This window comes from Blastocystis hominis (genome assembly GCF_000151665.1).
Source record: "Blastocystis hominis, Singapore isolate B (sub-type 7) whole genome shotgun sequence assembly, scaffold_14".
In the NCBI taxonomy this organism is placed as follows: Eukaryota; class Bigyra; order Opalinata; family Blastocystidae; genus Blastocystis; species Blastocystis hominis.
The window spans coordinates 450,008-467,541 of NW_013171821.1; the positions used below are offsets into that span (position 1 = coordinate 450,008).

The 17,534-nt window shown below is 43.8% G+C and overlaps 4 protein-coding genes; 1 reads left to right on the forward strand and 3 right to left on the reverse strand.

Annotated features, from left to right (window-relative positions):
* Positions 1-143: 143 nt before the first annotated feature.
* GSBLH_T00001917001 (uncharacterized protein) lies at positions 144-1,595 on the reverse strand (the record flags this gene model as incomplete). XM_013040404.1 has 1 exon in its annotated part: positions 144-1,595. The coding sequence occupies one exon, from the start codon at positions 1,593-1,595 to the stop codon at positions 162-164; it is 1,434 nt and encodes a 477-aa protein (XP_012895858.1). The 3' UTR covers positions 144-161.
* A 4,440-nt stretch (positions 1,596-6,035) lies between these two features.
* Positions 6,036-6,935, reverse strand: GSBLH_T00001918001 (uncharacterized protein; the record flags this gene model as incomplete). Its single annotated transcript, XM_013040405.1, has 2 exons — positions 6,036-6,706; positions 6,737-6,935. The coding sequence occupies 2 exons, from the start codon at positions 6,933-6,935 to the stop codon at positions 6,036-6,038; spliced, it is 870 nt and encodes a 289-aa protein (XP_012895859.1).
* Positions 6,936-7,166: 231 nt separating this feature from the next.
* On the reverse strand, positions 7,167-10,397 carry GSBLH_T00007049001 (uncharacterized protein; the record flags this gene model as incomplete). Its single annotated transcript, XM_013040406.1, has 6 exons — positions 7,167-8,773; positions 8,805-8,985; positions 9,015-9,533; positions 9,565-9,798; positions 9,830-10,084; positions 10,116-10,397. The coding sequence occupies 6 exons, from the start codon at positions 10,395-10,397 to the stop codon at positions 7,167-7,169; spliced, it is 3,078 nt and encodes a 1,025-aa protein (XP_012895860.1).
* A 348-nt stretch (positions 10,398-10,745) lies between these two features.
* GSBLH_T00001919001 (Succinate dehydrogenase flavoprotein subunit (SDHA)) lies at positions 10,746-12,804 on the forward strand. XM_013040407.1 has 4 exons: positions 10,746-10,889; positions 10,923-10,999; positions 11,034-11,126; positions 11,161-12,804. The coding sequence occupies exons 1-4, from the start codon at positions 10,769-10,771 to the stop codon at positions 12,772-12,774; spliced, it is 1,905 nt and encodes a 634-aa protein (XP_012895861.1). The 5' UTR covers positions 10,746-10,768; the 3' UTR covers positions 12,775-12,804.
* The last annotated feature ends 4,730 nt before the right edge of the window (positions 12,805-17,534 follow it).

The following is a 17,534-nucleotide window of genomic DNA, read 5'->3' on the forward strand; positions in this document are numbered from 1 at the left end:
ATCAATGTGTGAACATCAGTTGTGATTATTCTTTTCAATGGAGACAGTTTCAGCGAGAACATCGATACTATCGATTCTTGTATCATTATTGTATTCAATTATTCGATCACTCTACATTCCATATTTGATTGAAACAAACAAGATATTCAAAGTCTAACAGTTTAAACCTTTACTGTTTTGGTCGTTGCTGGTTTCTTCACCTTCTTCACATTTACTTTCTTGTCAGTCTTCGTACCTCTTACCGATTTCACTCTCCGTAAATTACGAATTACCAGAAGAACCACAATTAAAATGACTATTATTACGATAACGATCACAACTACTAAAGTAACAATCGAGACACACAGTCCCGTTGCATTTCGCCATTCTCCATCCTTCTCTCCAAGCACACAGGCTCGTTTCTGAGTTCCCACAAAGGCTCCTTGTAGAGCACAATCATAAATTGCGATTGAATCCACTTCCGTTGATTGCCATATTCCTTCAGATATACATCGTCCAACACGAACAGTAATTGTTATTTCTGTACTCGCTACTCCACTCGGATTCTTTCCAAATACATGAATCAGTTCCAAACTAGTTGCAGTAACCGGTGTTCCACTGATTTCTCCAGTTTCTATGTTCAATTCTAATCCATCGGGTAGTTTCTGACCCGAAGCTAAATACCATTCTGTGATTCGATTTGTGAATGTCGGAACTCCTGTCGTTGCAAATACATCTCGAACAAATTCATATCGTGTGGCTGAGTATTCGATATTCCGAGGAACTTTGTAAATACACTTGTCCATTTTCACTTCGGACAATACTCCATTCTCACAAACTCGATAAGCATATCCATCAAATCCTTCATCACACAGAGAAGGCGAAATCTGACCTTCAGCTACAGTCGGGAAATCGCCAATACCTTCACAAATCGCACCCGATGCTTTACAATACATAAACATCATTTCCACAAGAATTAATGAATTGGTTCTCAAAGCATCTGTTTCCAAACGAAGACTCGGGAAATTCGCTACTCCCACTGGAACAGAAACGATTCCTCGCGTTCTTCCAGTTGTATTGAAGTCTTTGATTTCGGCAATGGTCGTATAATTCTCATTTCCAAATCTTCCATAAATAGAGAACGACCATTTGTTCACATCCTCATTTGTGTATACAGCCATCGCATTGTAGGACATTCCTTCCAAGTTTTGACTTGTCCAAGCAAAATCGATTTCATAAGAAGAATAGAGTGTTGCATAGGTCATTGGTGACATATCGAAGAAATTCATGACATCTCCAGGATACTTCGAAGGTCCGGTAAGAGAAGAGAATGAATCACGAACCACAGAACAATCGCTCACTCCAAATGTTCCCGTCGCATAGAAATCGAACGGAACTGACGAAGATGTATCAACCACCTGATGAAGTTCAATCGCAATCACATTATTCTCCAATGTCGCTTTCACAAACGGAAGAATCACATGGAAGAATACTGCAATCGATGAATCATGAGCTTGGGGAGCTCGTGTTGAGTCATCAACTACATCAGGCAGATTGAATCGAGCCACTTTCTTTCCATTCACATAAGCAATCAATCCACCTCCATATTTCACCATCACATTCATCACTTGATAATCTTCCAACGAAGGAATCGAGAAATGACGACGCAAATAGACCGTAGCTCCAGAACCAGTTCCGATTTCTCCAGCTTTCAATTGTTCCCAATTCGAGTCTTGGAAATCCACCGAAGTCCAATCCGAACTCACAAATTGTTTGGAAACGGACCATTCTGTAAATTCGTTTTGGAACGGAATAGAAGACGAGAATTGAAGTGATGTTCGAATGGGACTCATTCCTGCAGGGACTTGTTGCATTTCCAATCGGAAAGTTCCAACATCCACAGAAAGCATATAACCCGAAGGAGCTTCCATTCCCATGTTGCTCTCTGTCACAATTTCCATTGTGTACAAACCATCTGCTAAACAGAAATCGAAATAGACTAAAGTATTCATTTGTTCTAATGTATCGGAAGTCGAAATCGGCTCTCCGGCCATTTCTTTACCTGAATACAAATTGTAATGACTTCGTTCTGGATAATAATCAGTTCGAACAGTCATTGTGATGAGTCCCTTTCCATTTGTACACAATGCTACACTCAATGTGATTACAAACGATGAAGTTCCTCCCGTCAGTTTGTTGGCTGTAATCGTGTATTGAGATGCTTCTTTCACTGTTGTGGCTGTTCCTGAAATCATTCCTGTCATAGAATCGATCGTGATTCCTTCGGGAAGTGCAGGTTCGATTCTGAAATTGAGATAATACTCGGTTTCGCAATAGACTTCGGCCATTTCGATTCCTCGATAAATCTCAATGGGAGTTGGATAAGAAAGTGGAGCAATTTCCACGTTCACATTTTCAATGCGGAAATCAATTGCTAACACTTTCCATCCTGAAGCCGTTTTTCCTTTGAAATTTCGGAAACGATATGTATTGTACGGTTTTGTTGGTAATAAATAGAATTGTTTTGTTTGTCCTGCGAATGACCATTCTATATCCTGTCCAGTTTGTAACAGTGTCCATGATTCATCTTCTCGATTCTTGGCTTCCAATATGAATGACTCGATTCCTCTTGTATTGGATGTAAAGTCATTCATTATTGTCAACATATTAGACCATTCTCTTCGATCATTATTGAACTCCAATTCTACCCAATTATCATTATTGCTGTAAGCATAGATAGAATCGAATCGTCCCAGAGAGAAGGGATCATACCCAATGTTGAGAGAAGACGTATATTTATAATCCCATACTCGACTCTTTTCAGTATTACGAATCAATCGAATTGCACAATCAAATATAGATTCCGTTTGACTAGCAGTAATCGAAACCAATGCAATTGCTATGCGATTGGATCCTTCTACTAAATAATTCATTTCAGTATTCTCGTCATTATACGCCTTGATAGGTAACGAAATCAAATGGAATGAATTATCAGTATACGAATCCGATGCTGCAGACTCATTCGATAAATCACCTTCGATCGCATTTCGGAACACTTCGTATCCATTCAACATGATTATCATTCCATATCGATACTTGACATTCAAAGTGAACGAAGTCACATTGGCAAGTGATTGAATCGAGAAATTCTTTTTATAGAGTTGAATTCGATTGGACGAAGCAGGGAACACTGTATTCTGTTCCCATCCTTCTACTGATTCTGAAGCCCAATCTGCAGGCACTTCGCCCATTTTGTAATACCATTCTTCTCCCGATTGAATAGGATATTGTGTACTGATAATATAGGGATTCGGAGTTCCAACGAGTGAATCTCGATGAATTCGACCAATCATTTCTTTCTGTCCATTCTTCATCACTGTCCGAATGTTGATATAGGAATCAGATGCCCAGTATTCATTTCCAGAAGTCCCAATTCGAATACGATTTGCAGTCAAACACAAATTAGTTTTCACTATACTATCGTCCTCATTTCCATGATCTAGAGGAACACTGAGTAATATTTCATTTGTTTCGTCATCATATATCGATACTCAAGCTTCACTACTTGCAAGAAGCCTGTAGACCCGTTCAATTTCGATCAATAATGAATCACAACTTGTTATCTTCAAACTGAATGTTCCAGACAGTCCTTCACTCACAGAAGATGTCATTGTATAAGTAATGTTATCTGTAGTAACCGTAGCAATTCCAGAAATCGTACAAGTCGCACTATTCAGTTCCAAACCAGTGGGAAGTTCCGGACTAATACTACATCCAGATATATCGCTTCGTACAGGCTTGATTTCAACTTCATCATATTCGGCCAAATATTCATAACTGGATCGTGGGAATTCGATTCTTGTGAGAACAGGTACATTACAAACAAGGAGTTGTAATTCATAAGCAGAAAGCGAAGCACTTCCAGTATTCTCGATATTGACACGATAATGTCTCCACGACGAAGAATATACACTCGATGTCCACATACTGTGTCCATTATAAGTATAAGCAGCATTTTCAACAGTCAACATGGTTGTGTATTGTCCAGATGAACTAGACGAACCTCCAAGAGTAAATGTTTTGGGAGCTGCACTTACAGCACTGCAAGCAAACACTCGGAATCCATTTACTACAGGAATCGTATTTCCGTTATATGCATAATTGATTGTAGCAGGGAAAGTGTTTGCCCAGTAATAATCACCTTTGTTCCAGTTAAACGCTTTTTCTTGTGTACTGTCCAATGTAACATCCGTTCCGACAATGTAACAATTATCGCCTGCTGAACTCGAATATATTGATAACCAAGCATCGAATACTCGTTCTGATTCCGATGAATCACTTGTCATATGAATCTCGACTGCCAAAATCGAACTCCCTTCCACTTCTTGACCTCCACGAATTACTCCGCGGAATGTGTAATTTGAGTGAGATCCTGTGGCTGCAGTATCTCCACTCACACTACCTTCAGCCATGTTATCTCGATAGATTTCTAAACCATTCATATAGGCGACTATACCATGGCGATAATTGAAACGGACCTCATAAGCAGCCATTCCCACAATTCCATTAAACGAATAACGATAATACTGAGTGGAAGTTGGTTGCGAAATCGGATCATTGATAGACAATGAAGTCCATTGAGAATCATCAAACTGGTCTGTCATCCAATTATCCGAAACAGTTCCCTGATAGAATTTCCACGAAGAGTTAGTCGCGATTGGATTATAAAGTGACAAGGGGAAAATCTCGTACATATCATCGGTCATATAGTTTTTGAAGACTACATTTCCATAAGGACCTTCAATCTGGAGCCATGCTCCTTCATTCCAAGAATCACCGTACTCATCATAGAACCATACCTCATATTGATTATTTTCTGTAGAGTCGACACACCACTCCCAAGAATAAAGAGAATCATCTTCGAAAGGTTCACTTTCTTCATAGACAGTAGTTCCATGAACTTGCACTTGTTCTTCATGAGCATATGCAGTAGACATTTTGGTAAGTTTCATATAGACCTTGTTTTCGGGACAGGTAGTGGCATATATGCCTACAATGAAGACTAGGTGTTATAGAAGTGGAATAATAATACATAAGAAGAGAAGCATTATTGTTCTCATTATTGCAGAAAAAAAAGTGAACTTCAGACAGAATCTATTATGTTCTTCTGCAGTTGGTGTTTATTGGCGGCATAGTGATTCTTGATTATTATGATTTTTGTTCTTTGTGTGTTCTTTTGTGCTCAGCGCTGTAGATCATTCTATCGTCGATAAGACTGTGCTGGTATGGGAGAAATTGTACGTTTGATGATATCGCTGCATCATATTATTCTTGTTACAGATAATGTTTCTAGAACATGAATTAATTATATTCATGTTGTTATTTTGTGCTCGTACTCTTGAGATAATACATTGTCTTTACCTCATGGATTTGTTCATTTCAACAGTAGCGTACAATACGAGGATAAATCATTTCACATAATTCGCATTAATACACAATTTGAAATTCTTACCAATCTCAGTAAGATGGTTGTTTTCAAAAATAACAACATATTATCACATATTTGTGAGTAAACATTCAGCTAGTTTATTCGATTTGGTATGAATGCATCACTTCATTCTCCTATACAAACGAACAAAGGGAATATTCTAAAGAAACCATAGAGACCAATATCGTTTCAATCATATCCCAAAATTAGGCAAATCCTGAAATTGAGGTTAGGGTTTGATTTCTTATGGTTTAAATGTGCTTAATACACTGCATAATGGACACAAATAAAGATCAATATATAAAACTGTGACTCATTTCGTGAAACGTTATTTCCACCCTTTTATTCTCATCCTCATGTTTTTTGTATTCTGCTCTTTATCTTCTATATACAATAGGATTGGGCTATAAATTTAGTGGCTGATTCAAGTAGTCGATAGATTGTCCTATTTTTTTCTTGTTGTAATTCCAAAACCTGTTCATAGTGATTGTGCTTCGTATTCTTTCCATCTACGCTCAAACCCCCACCCAAACTCTCTTTTGGAAACAAACAATTCAACAACACATTTTTACACATAGCGACTATCCATCCGTTTCACAGGACCAAATTTCGGTGAAGAAGCTGGACTGTTAAAGCTCGGTAGCGGATCGATAATTCCGAATCCTTTCGGCAACCGGTCAACTCCCGGTTGTTCTAACAGCGAATCTCGCTGCCCAGAGCTGGCTCCTTCATTCACAAACATGCCGGAAACACGCGGTCGCTGCGCCTGGCCGTTCTTCATTGTCTCCATTCGCTGGTTGGCTGGCATTTTGATGGTCGAATCCACTCCTTTCAACGACACATCGCGCGGATTGTTAATGTCAAATCCCGTATTTCGGCCAAATCGACTAGGACGCGGAGACAACGTGACTCCCGATGAATCGACATGCACAAGCGGACGCTGATGCATGGTTCCCAGAGGCGGAATGGACTTGCCTAGATTCGTAGGCCCTGCTCGCATCGTCATCTGCGTCTTTTTCAGATCGTTGAAATCGCCGAACAGATCCTTCTCTTGGTTCTTCGGCGTCATTCGGCTCCGCTGCAATTGCTGCTTCATCACTTTCTGCGCTTCCTCGGTCTTGCGAAGCTGCTCTTGGATCTCTCGCTTCTTCAAAACCGCTTCGCGCGTCTCGGCGAGTTGTTCGAAGAACGTGGCCAGATCGTCGATAATATTGGAAATCAAATAATCCTTCGGACAAGCTACGCTTCACCACCCCTCTCGATTCGTACCGTATTTCTTGACGAACTCCTTGTAAAGCTCGTCCACCGTATTGGCCAGCTCGCGCACCGCTTCCACCGACTTCACGTGGTCCGCGTGGAACTTTTTCATCTTCTCCGGATAGAAATCGTTGGGAGCGCACTTCGGTTTCTTTCCCTGATTCGCGAGCTGATTGAAGGTCTTCTCGTAATTGGAGAATTCTTGGAGCATTTGCTTGTAGTCCTGACCCTTCAAGGCAGATAAAAACTTGAATTCGTCGATCACAGAGAGAAGCGACGTGTTGGCGTCCTGCTCCAGCTGTGCGTAGAGGAAGCTAAAGTGAAAAGGAGGGAAAGAAAACGCACTCTAGCAATGTCATTTTGTTGTCTATCGACTTGGTGTCGCGCAGTTTGGGCAAATAGGAAAGCAGGAAACCGTAATAGCCACGTCGATTGCTCTTTTCTATGCGTCAGCAACAATCCACTTCTGCTTACCATTCAAAAAGTTTCCAATCGCGAGAATGAGCTCCATGAGATGACTGAGATTGTCGCTTCGCACGCACTTCTCAATCGCGACTTTGAATCGATCGATCTCGTTTCGCATATCTTCGATCGCCGAAGAGAACTGATAATACGTTTTGATGCAGGCCAGACGTTCATTCAGGAAGGGAATCGTCGATAGAACCTTGAAAAATCGATCGACTTCGTTCAGCACGCTCAGATCCCCGTCGTAGCCCTTCACGATCTCGATTTCTTCTTGGGTCGGAGCATTGGACACCAGGATTCGAACCATCTCATCATCCAGAATCGCATCGTCCACTTCGATAATCGCATCGCGGATGTCTTCGATCTTCGGCTTCAGGCGCACGATCGCCATTCCCACATTCCGAAGTCGCTTCTCATCGCGAATCAGCTGCACTTGCTCTTCCTGCTCGGTCGATTTCGCGGCTTCCTGCTTCGATTGGGAGAGCAAAAACGTGTTTTCCTTCGCAGCAAACAGCGTCTCCAACTCTCTGTAGTCGATTTCCTTCTCCACCGTCGCGTGCATTTTCTCCCACACGCTTCCTTCGATCGCGTTGTTGTCGATGCAATCCCAATACAAGTTCTTCATACGATTTTCAGGCACGATATGCAGCTGGCGACGCCGCAGCTCCGCCTTCTTTTCCGTAATGATCGGAACAGCTTTCGGTTTGGGCTTCGAAGCGGCTGTTGAGGACGCAGGTCTCCATGATTCCGCTGCGGGCTCGTCGTTTCGCGATGGCTGCGCGCCACCGGGAGATTCGTAGTCGAGAATCGACGGGTCAACGCCCTCCTGCTCCATCTTGATAATCAAATGCTCCTTGGGAATGTGCATGTCGAGCAGTTTGAACCACTTTGCGTATTCCGGATTGTTTCGAGGGTTGTTCGGATCGTACTGCGGCTGTGGAGCGGCAGCCGCACCCGAAGCAGCGGCAGCGCCACCTTGGGAGCCTGCAGGAATCACAGCGGGGATCACTCCCTTGGCTTGAAGGCGCTGCAGAATGTCATCTTTATAGGAGAGAATGATCGCGGGACCGCGAACGACCTGCTCGTCGTTTCCTTCCTGTCGACAGACCATCGCCACATCGTCGAGAGCGACGCCGCTTTCAAACATGGCGAAGTACTTGCTGTACACTGGATCATCTCGCATGAAGCGGAGATCCATATCGTTGGAAATCTGGGAAATGATATCGCCCACGAGTTTGTTGATGTATTCGGAGGAAGTGTGCGCCATAAGCGGCTGCTTGATTTGCTGCTGGAGCTCCCGAATCTGCTCCTTGTAGTGGTCCTCCATGTCTTCCTTGATCCGAACCATTTCGTACTTCTCGTTCAGAATGTCGCGCTGGTTGATCAGATCTTTCAGTTCTTCGTCTGTGACGTATTCACGGTCCTGATAATAGTTCGTCGTAACCACCGAGTTCGTCGTGCGAACAATCAGCTTCCACATGCTTTTTCCCACGAGCGAATCGTGCGGAATCACAAGCAAAATGCGCAACAAATTGCACAAATACTCCCAGTTCGAACCGTCCTGCGTCTGCTTCTGAATCACTTCTACAAGTCAGGCGCGTTCCCCATCCCAGACGAATCATATCCACCACGTCGCTGCAGTCCACGCCGCTGAACACCGCGGCTTCTCGGTCTTCCTGCATGTTCTGAATGAAATTGCCAAAAATATTGGTGATTTCTTCCGCAGCGGAGGGATAACGCTGCAGCAACGACTCATGCATTCCATCGTAGCCAAGCGTGAACAAATCGGTGTAGATCTACTTTCAACTTATAGCGCCAAGCCTACAGCCATCTTCACGGCAATGCTTTCCGACTGCTGAATCAGCACATTCAAAAAGACCAGAATGTTCGTCACCGTATCAATATCCTGACTGATGCTCAGCAGCGAGAGAATCGACTGGAATCGCACCTTCTCCTGCGCGAACAGCATCATTTCGTCGATAGCGCGCAGCACCTGCTCGTGACCGCGCGAGCTCCGCGAGATGATCGTTAGATACATGAAAATCTTTTGCGTGATGGCGGGCTGTCGAAGGAACGCGCAGAGAAGCAGCGTGTAGACAAAATCCTCGACATCCAGAAGCCACATTAGCATGTCGTGCGTTTTGAGAATCGATCGAACCATCGGAAGCACTTCGTGCAGCTTGAGCAGATCGGCTCGGGTTCGATTTGGATTCAGCGCGATGGAGAGCATGATTTGCTGGATTCGGTGGAAGCCATGAAGGTCTCGGAACTTTTCCAGAAACGCTTTGGGCGAAGTTCCGATGATGATGCGGATCTCTCGGATTTCGCTGATTTCCAAATCGGGCTGTTGATGAAAAGAGGCAAACCAAACTCACCTGGTTCAGCAGATCCACGCAGGTTTGCACCAGCACATCGCCCGAAATCGCGTTTTGCCGGTTTTGCGTAATTAAAATCCATTTTCGCTCCTTGGGTTCCTTTTCTACCATCAAATCCCATCGTTCTTCCGGAATTCCGAGCGATTCCAGTGCTTCGATGTACATCTTGTTGAGCTCGCTCATGTCTTCGGGAGGACTGACCAATTCTTTCATGTGTTGGAGCGTGGTAATTAACTAGAAATTACAAAAGTATCATAACAAGCACAGTCACGATGAAGCTGCTGGAGTTTGCCAACTTTTCATCCGCTACGAAGGTGATCATTCGGTCGCCCACCTGCAGATCAATCGACTTGTGAGATTGGATCTGAGGGTTGTCCAGCCTGGAGGGTGAATTAAACTCCAACGTGGCGCTGAGCTGGATTGCTCGGCAGTGACGAATTGAAACCTCCGGATTAAATTCACTATGAGAGTAATAAAGGACATCATCCTTTAAATAGAGATAACGTTCTTGATATACAAGCTACAGATAACTTGAGTATTAAAACCCTTACCTTCTTCTTTGAAAGCGAGGCATTCTTCACTTTCAGCACCCAGCATCCAAATTCACGGGAAGCATTTAAAGTTCGTTTCGACTTCCCTCCCTTCGTTCGTTTGAATACAGAAGAAGAGTTTTCCGCTGAAAGCAAATCTGCGTTGGTTACAAATTCATTGCTCTTTGCATCCTCTGCAAGGAGACGAACCTTGTCGCCATAGGCTTGCTTATAGAGTGAGATACTTCTCAACCGTCTTGAATCACCTGATGTGTCTAATCCATCAATGTCTGTAGAATTCATTGTATGTTACAAACTGAAAAATAGAAAGATAGCAAGATTCCAACAGAGAAAGATAGAATAATACGTTAAAACAATAATCGTTCGGATTTTTGGAATTAGCAAATTAGTGACTGTTGACGGATTTCCTATTCAGCAACTAGGATACCATGGATATGCATCGCAATGATATTTCGTTTCCACATGCATCTATGGGTGAGAGCAAATCAATACAAGTTATCACGGCAGAATCTAATCAAGATAGATCGCTCAATTTAATCAACCATATTCTGATTCAGATTCTATCGTGGAGGAAAAAGCGAAGGTATTTCGTCAAGAAAACAGAGATTCATTCTTTTGAACAGTACATCTAAATGCTGCCCAGTTTCAGAATTATGGGAAAAACTGCTCCGGCTCTGACAAGAGCATTCCGAGCTACTGCCTGCCGTTCCGCTGTAGTTGGTAATACTGCAGATGCTAAGGTCACGAAGGATCTGGGCACTGCTTATCCTATTGGTTTGCACTGTGGGTAGCCAAGTTAGCTTGTAGTGGACCACGAGTACGACTGCGTGGTTGTCGGTGCTGGAGGTGCGGGTCTGCGTGCCGCTATGGGTCTTTCTGAATACGTATTGGCTTTTCTGTGATTTTGCTGACGCACAGGGATTCAAGACCGCCGTGATTACCAAACTGTTCCCCACGCGTTCTCACACCGTCGCTGCCCAGGGAGGCGTGAACGCTGCTCTCGGCAACATGGTAGGAGGTTCGTGCGTTGATTCTGAAGGTGCAGCACGAGGACGACTGGCGTTGGCACTTCTACGACACGGTGAAGGGTTCGGACTGGCTGGGTGACCAGGACGCGATTCACTACATGTGCCGCGAGGCTCCGCGTGCTGTGCGCGAGCTGGAGGCGTACGGTCTTCCGTTCAGCCGTTGCGAGAACGGCAAGATCTACCAGCGCGCGTTCGGTGGTCAGACGAAGAACTACGGCGAGGGCGGCCAGGCGTACCGCACGGCTGCGGCTGCGGACCGAACGGGCCACGCGATGCTGCACACGCTGTACGGGCGGTCTCTGGCGTACAACACGTCGTACTTCATCGAGTACCACGCGCTGGATCTGATCATGAACGGCGACGAGTGCGTGGGCGTGATGGCGCTGTGCCTGGAGGACGGGTCGATCCATCGCTTCCACTGCAAGCAGACCATCATCACCACCGGCGGCTACGGTCGCTGCTACTTCTCTGCGACGTCTGCGCACACGTGCACGGGAGACGGCACGGCGATGGCGCTGCGCGCGGGCATTCCGCTGGAGGACCCCGAGTTCGTGCAGTTCCACCCGACGGGCATCTACGGCGTGGGCTGCCTGATGACGGAGGGCTGCCGCGGCGAGGGCGGCGTGCTGCGCAACAGCGAGGGCGAGCGCTTCATGGAGCGGTACGCGCCGACGGCGAAGGACCTGGCGTGCCGCGACGTGGTGTCGCGCGCGATGACGATGGAGATCCGCGAGGGCCGCGGCGTGGGCAAGCTGAAGGACCACATCTACCTGCACCTGGACCACCTGCCCGCCGACCTGCTGGCGGAGCGCCTGCCGGGCATTTCCGAGACGGCCATGATCTTCGCGGGCGTGGACGTGACGAAGGAGCCGGTGCCGGTGCTGCCCACGGTGCACTACAACATGGGCGGCCTGCCCACGAACTACCACGGCCAGGTGCTGAAGCCCACGGAGCAGGACACGGAGAAGGTGGTGCCCGGACTCTGGTGCGCCGGCGAGGCGGCCTGCACGTCGGTGCACGGCGCCAACCGCCTGGGCGCGAACTCCCTGCTGGACATCGTGGTGTTCGGCCGCGCCTGCGCGAACTACATCAACGAGATCAGCAAGCCCGGCGAGGCGAAGACCCCGCTGCCCGCGGACGCCGGCAAGGCCTGTCTGGAGAACCTGGACCGCCTGCGCTACGCGAAGGGCGCCATCCCCACCGCGCAGCTGCGACTGCGCATGCAGCGCACCATGCAGGACTACGCGGCGGTGTTCCGCACGGAGGAGACGCTGCAGGAGGGATGCAAGCGCATGAACGAGGTGGTGAAGGAGATCCGCGACGTGGGCATCACCGATCGCTCCATGATCTGGAACACCGATCTCATCGAGACGCTCGAGCTCCAGAATCTCCTCGAGCAGGCACACTGCACCATGATCGCCGCCGAGGCGCGCAAGGAGTCGCGTGGAGCCCACGCGCGCGAGGACTACAAGGAGCGCGATGACGTGAACTGGTTGAAGCACACCGTCGCCTACCACGACGACGCTCTGTTTGGAACGGGAACCACCAAGCTGATGTACCGTCCCGTGCATATGAACACGCTGGACGAGAACGAAGTGAAGCCCATTCCGCCCAAGGCGCGTGTGTATTAATCGTTTATTGTAACTGTGTTGTTGTAATTAGGAGTGTTTGTTGGGAGATTTTTGTGTGGGTGTGTGGGTTAGATAATTGGAGGGGAGTGTTTTCTGGAGGAGGGGTGGTCGAGAGAGTGGGAGAGTGAATGTTCAATAGGATATGTGTCGAAAAGAGTCGTAGTTGGATAACTAGATAGAAATTGGTGGTGGTGGTTTATTCTAATGGTGTGAAGAAATTGCATTTGAGGAGAAAAACAGAGTTTTGAAGCATGTTCCATAGTCCTTCCTGCTTTCTATATCAGATTGTATCTAGAAGCATTTATATCAATATGGTTGAATCAAATGGAAAGAATGTGGGAACTTGGGCAGCAGTTACTAATTACTATACTTTTGTACAATCGCTCCATATTCGTTCTTTTCAATGCGATCTCGTTCATTGAGGATTGATTTTGTCATACCTTCCAGAAGAAAGAAACACATATACTCTCATATCTCAACAATAAGAACAGACAACATTGTTAAAAGAAGCAGTGCATGACTAATGAGTTATTATTATTTATATTTCACACCAAATCGATCATCTTTCACCTGTCCATTATTAGTGGAGACTTATGGAAATGCTAAAAATCGAACTATTGCATTTTTGTTATTTTGTATGTTTATTTATTTTCTGGATATGAGAGCGATTCTTGTATTATCAGTCATCTTACAGCTAATCTATGCCTCTGCGACTTATTCATGCGATCCAACTGGCTATTTTGACTACTTAAGTGCTTATCCTTCCAAGTACGGATCGGTGACTTCGGAATTTCCAATGTAATACTATTCAGTAATTACAATACATAGGGATCATTTCAATGACTGGAAACAAGCCTGTTTGGATATCGAGAGAAAGGCTGAATATAGACACTATCCCATGAATTTCTCTATTCTGTCTGATTTTAGTGATGAAGACTTGAACCAGATGATGAATCTCGGCATGAAGTATTCTGGAGAAGGTTCTTATGCTGATCCTGAGGATGATGTGCCTGCACCTTGGACAGGAACTATTGTTAATCGTGACTTATGTTCTGGAGCTGAGAAATATTCGACTTCCAATTCGAAGGCTACTTCATGGGCAAGTGCGTTGATCTTTGCTGCAGAAACTGTTTTGAAGAAAAGAGGATATGATGAACCGTTGTCCTTGTCGTATGTTATCCAGTGCCTTCCATACAGCCAAGAAATTGAACCGAACGATGTTACTCCTTCTGATATCATTGCATTTGTGACAGAGAAAGGACTGATGAGCGAAGCCGTTGCTGGATTGCTTGATGAAAACGAGCTATGTTCAGCGAATACTCCCAAGTTCTATTTTGAAGTGGAGAAGAACGATATTCCGAACAAGAGTGGATTGATGAAGTTTATTGCTGAGGGCAATCCTGTGATTGTGCTGATGGCTCTCGACCTGGTTCGAATGAAGACTGTGAACGATGTGACAGGTGATGACATTTACACCGGAGCTACGCAGCAGCCTTCTCTGTATGGTGTGATGAAGGGATTCGATGAAAAGAAATGGACCGTGACTTTCAACGTGGTGCCTTGCGAGAATATCGAGATGAATCTCCCTGTTGTGGATAATGATACAAACGCGAACTATGCTGGAATTGCTGGATATGCGATATCGATGAAACTACTGTCGGTACCTCCAGAAGTCATTTGCTTTGATGTGAAGAAGGACATCAGAGAAATACCTGATATAGTATCCAAACTGAGATTCAAGCACTTTAATCCTAGCGATGTTGAAGAACTGACACTTGCTTATCAATATCTAAGAGATCTGATTATCGAAGACAATGCATTCCCTATTATGTCTTCCTTCAATATTTCTTGTCCCATTCTGAATAGTTTCTTAATTGCTGATAGCACTATGTCCGGCCTAGCATCCTCACGTCGCTTGATGGAAATGAATGGATACTTCATACTGAATACTCCGAATCTGATGCTTATGAATGTCGGAATACAATCTCTGTTGAACTTTATGGCGATGTCTGTGACTCAGATCAGTTCGAATTTCACACTGGAATTGGGAGCTTATTCCATGAGCAATGTGGAGAGAGTTGAGTATATGGTGGAAATTCCGATGGACATTGTGACCCATATCCAGACAACGATTGAGAATAACGTAGGACATGAGAACCCTGTGGTTATTGTACCAATCAATCCTGTTGTGACTCCTACTCCTACGCCCACTCCTCTTCCCACTACACTTCCTCCACCAACTACTGCAACTCCGACGACTCCAGTACCAACTACTCAGCCTCCTACAACTCAGCCTCCTACTCCTACTCCTACTCCTACTCCTACTCCTACTCCTACACCCACGCCCACTCCTACTCCCAAGCCAACTACCCAGCCTCCTACTCCTACTCCTACTCCAACACCTACACCCACGCCCAAGCCTACAACTCCAACACCTACTCCCACACCCACACCAACGCCCAAGCCTACAACGCCTACACCTACACCTACTCCTACTCCCACTCCTACGCCCAAGCCTACAACGCCTACACCAACACCCACTCCTACTCCTACTCCTACTCCCACTCCTTCCATTACTCAACCTGTTTCATATTCCATCGAAAGATATTATGGTGATACTCCAGACAACTATGAAAATATGATTATCTATTATGGATTGAGTGATTCTGAATTCCTGTCTCTTTCCTATAACTCGACTTCAACAGAAGTTATCAATGGAACCGCAATTCCACAACTACTAAGAATCTATTTGGAAGGAATCAACAATGGATGGAAAAACGATTCCTATGTTATTATCCGCAGTGAATTTGGAACTACTGAAAGAATCTCGCTCAATGGAAAACTCTCGACGAATCTATTTATCCACCTTTCGTATGGATTGATTCCAGAAACATTAGTAACAAGCTGTGATGAGTATTCCAATGTGGATTCATCAACTAAAATACTTCACATCGCAAGTAACGCCTGTAACGACGATAAACTAACAACATTTACTACAGAAAGACTTAGTGAATTGATCCAGTTGGAGATTGATAGTTGGAATTTCAAAACAGTCAACACATTTGACATTGACAACAATCAAAAACTAGAATATGTGAATATCAAGTCCAACTCCTTTGTAGAAAGAAAAACACAATATGATACTGAATTTGATAATGATGGATCTGCATCATTCCGTATTGTGAATTGTGATTCACTTAGATCAATTGAAATCGGAGATTTTTGCTTTGCTAGCTATGGAGGTGTATTTGAATTAAAGAATTTACCCTTATTGGAGTCTATCGCCATTGGTAGTAATGTGGAATTTTCACTGAACTTTTACTGGTCTTCATTTGATATTCGAGGTAATAGTTTATTATTATATATATATAATGATAGATCTTCCAAGTCTCAAATCCATTGAATTAGGCGCTTATGCATTTGCTGATTCCCATAGAATAGTAATAGAAGGTTAGAATATATAGTAGTCGGATAAGACAATAGATCTCCCTTCATTACAATCAATTTCAGTTCGTCAGTGGGCTCTTGCTGGTAATTCCAATGATACTTCATGTTCCTTAACAATGAGAAGTACAAATTATATATTCACTAGTATATAGATCTTCCTATACTGGAAACCGTTACTTTTGATTGGGGAGTGTTTACACATCCTCGTATTATACAATTGGAAAGTATCTACAATGTCTTAACTTATAATATTATAGATATTCCTAATTTAGAAAATGTAACATATGATGGATATTTCACTAGTGTAATGCTCTTTACTGTTGATAGTAATCAAATTTACTTAATTATTCACATTCTTAGATGTTCATCCTACATTTGCTCTATATCTCACTGAAACGACTTATTCTTGTGATTATATTCAATCTATTCCTTCAACTAACACTACCATTATTCTACCAAATTGGACTTGTAATGAGGTAAACTATACAACATTTGATTTCTCTCGATTCATTGATCTTGAATATTTGGAAATCGGAAGTGATAGTTTTGGTTTTGTAGAAACATTTAATATGGATGGAATGCATAAATTGACAACATTGATAATAGGCAGTTCCTCGTTTACTGAAAGCAAATATGCTGAAGATAATCGTGTACATAAATCATTCCACATAAAGAATTGTGAACTATTGGCATCCATTGAGATTGCGGGTAATGCTTTTTCAGATTATGCAGGTGAATTTGAATTAGCAAATCTTCCTACATTAAAGACAATCAGTATTGGTTCCGGTTATTATTTCTCCAATAATTTCTATCATAGTTCATTTGTAGTTCGAAGTAATTATAGTTTGCAGTCCTGCAATCATTAGATCTTCCCAGTTTGGAGTCTATTGTGCTTGGTCAAAATGTATTCCAAGAATCCATGAACACAATAATCGAAGGTTCATCACACTGCGTATACATTATGAATCGTAGACTTACCTTCCTTAAAAACGATACATGTGGGCCAAAATTCTTTGGTGGGAGTTCATAATGATACATCATGCTCATTAGTTATGAGAAGTAATTATTGTATTCTCCAAGTAATAATAAGATCTCCCTAATTTATCTTCTTTGATTTCTGATTCTGTAAGCATTAACTATCAACGTATTATTATTTTGGAAAGTAAAAGATAATTGTTGTTATTAATCTCAGATATACCCAATATTCAAGAATTGTCGGAATATGAAACTTTTGATCATGCTCTTATTACTTCAGTCAAAAGTAGTTTCAAATAATGTCTCCATAATATATTTAGATGTGAATCCTACACTTG

Excerpts from the sequence above, each read along its gene's own strand:
- GSBLH_T00001919001 (XM_013040407.1), top strand. The coding sequence starts at position 10,769 with ATGGGAAAAACTGCTCCGGCTCTGACAAGAGCATTCCGAGCTACTGCC. Across the intron at positions 10,890-10,922 it reads GGGCACTGCTTATCCTATTG|TGGACCACGAGTACGACTGC; the intron begins GTTTGCACTGTG and ends GTTAGCTTGTAG. Across the intron at positions 11,000-11,033 it reads CTATGGGTCTTTCTGAATAC|GGATTCAAGACCGCCGTGAT; the intron begins GTATTGGCTTTT and ends GCTGACGCACAG.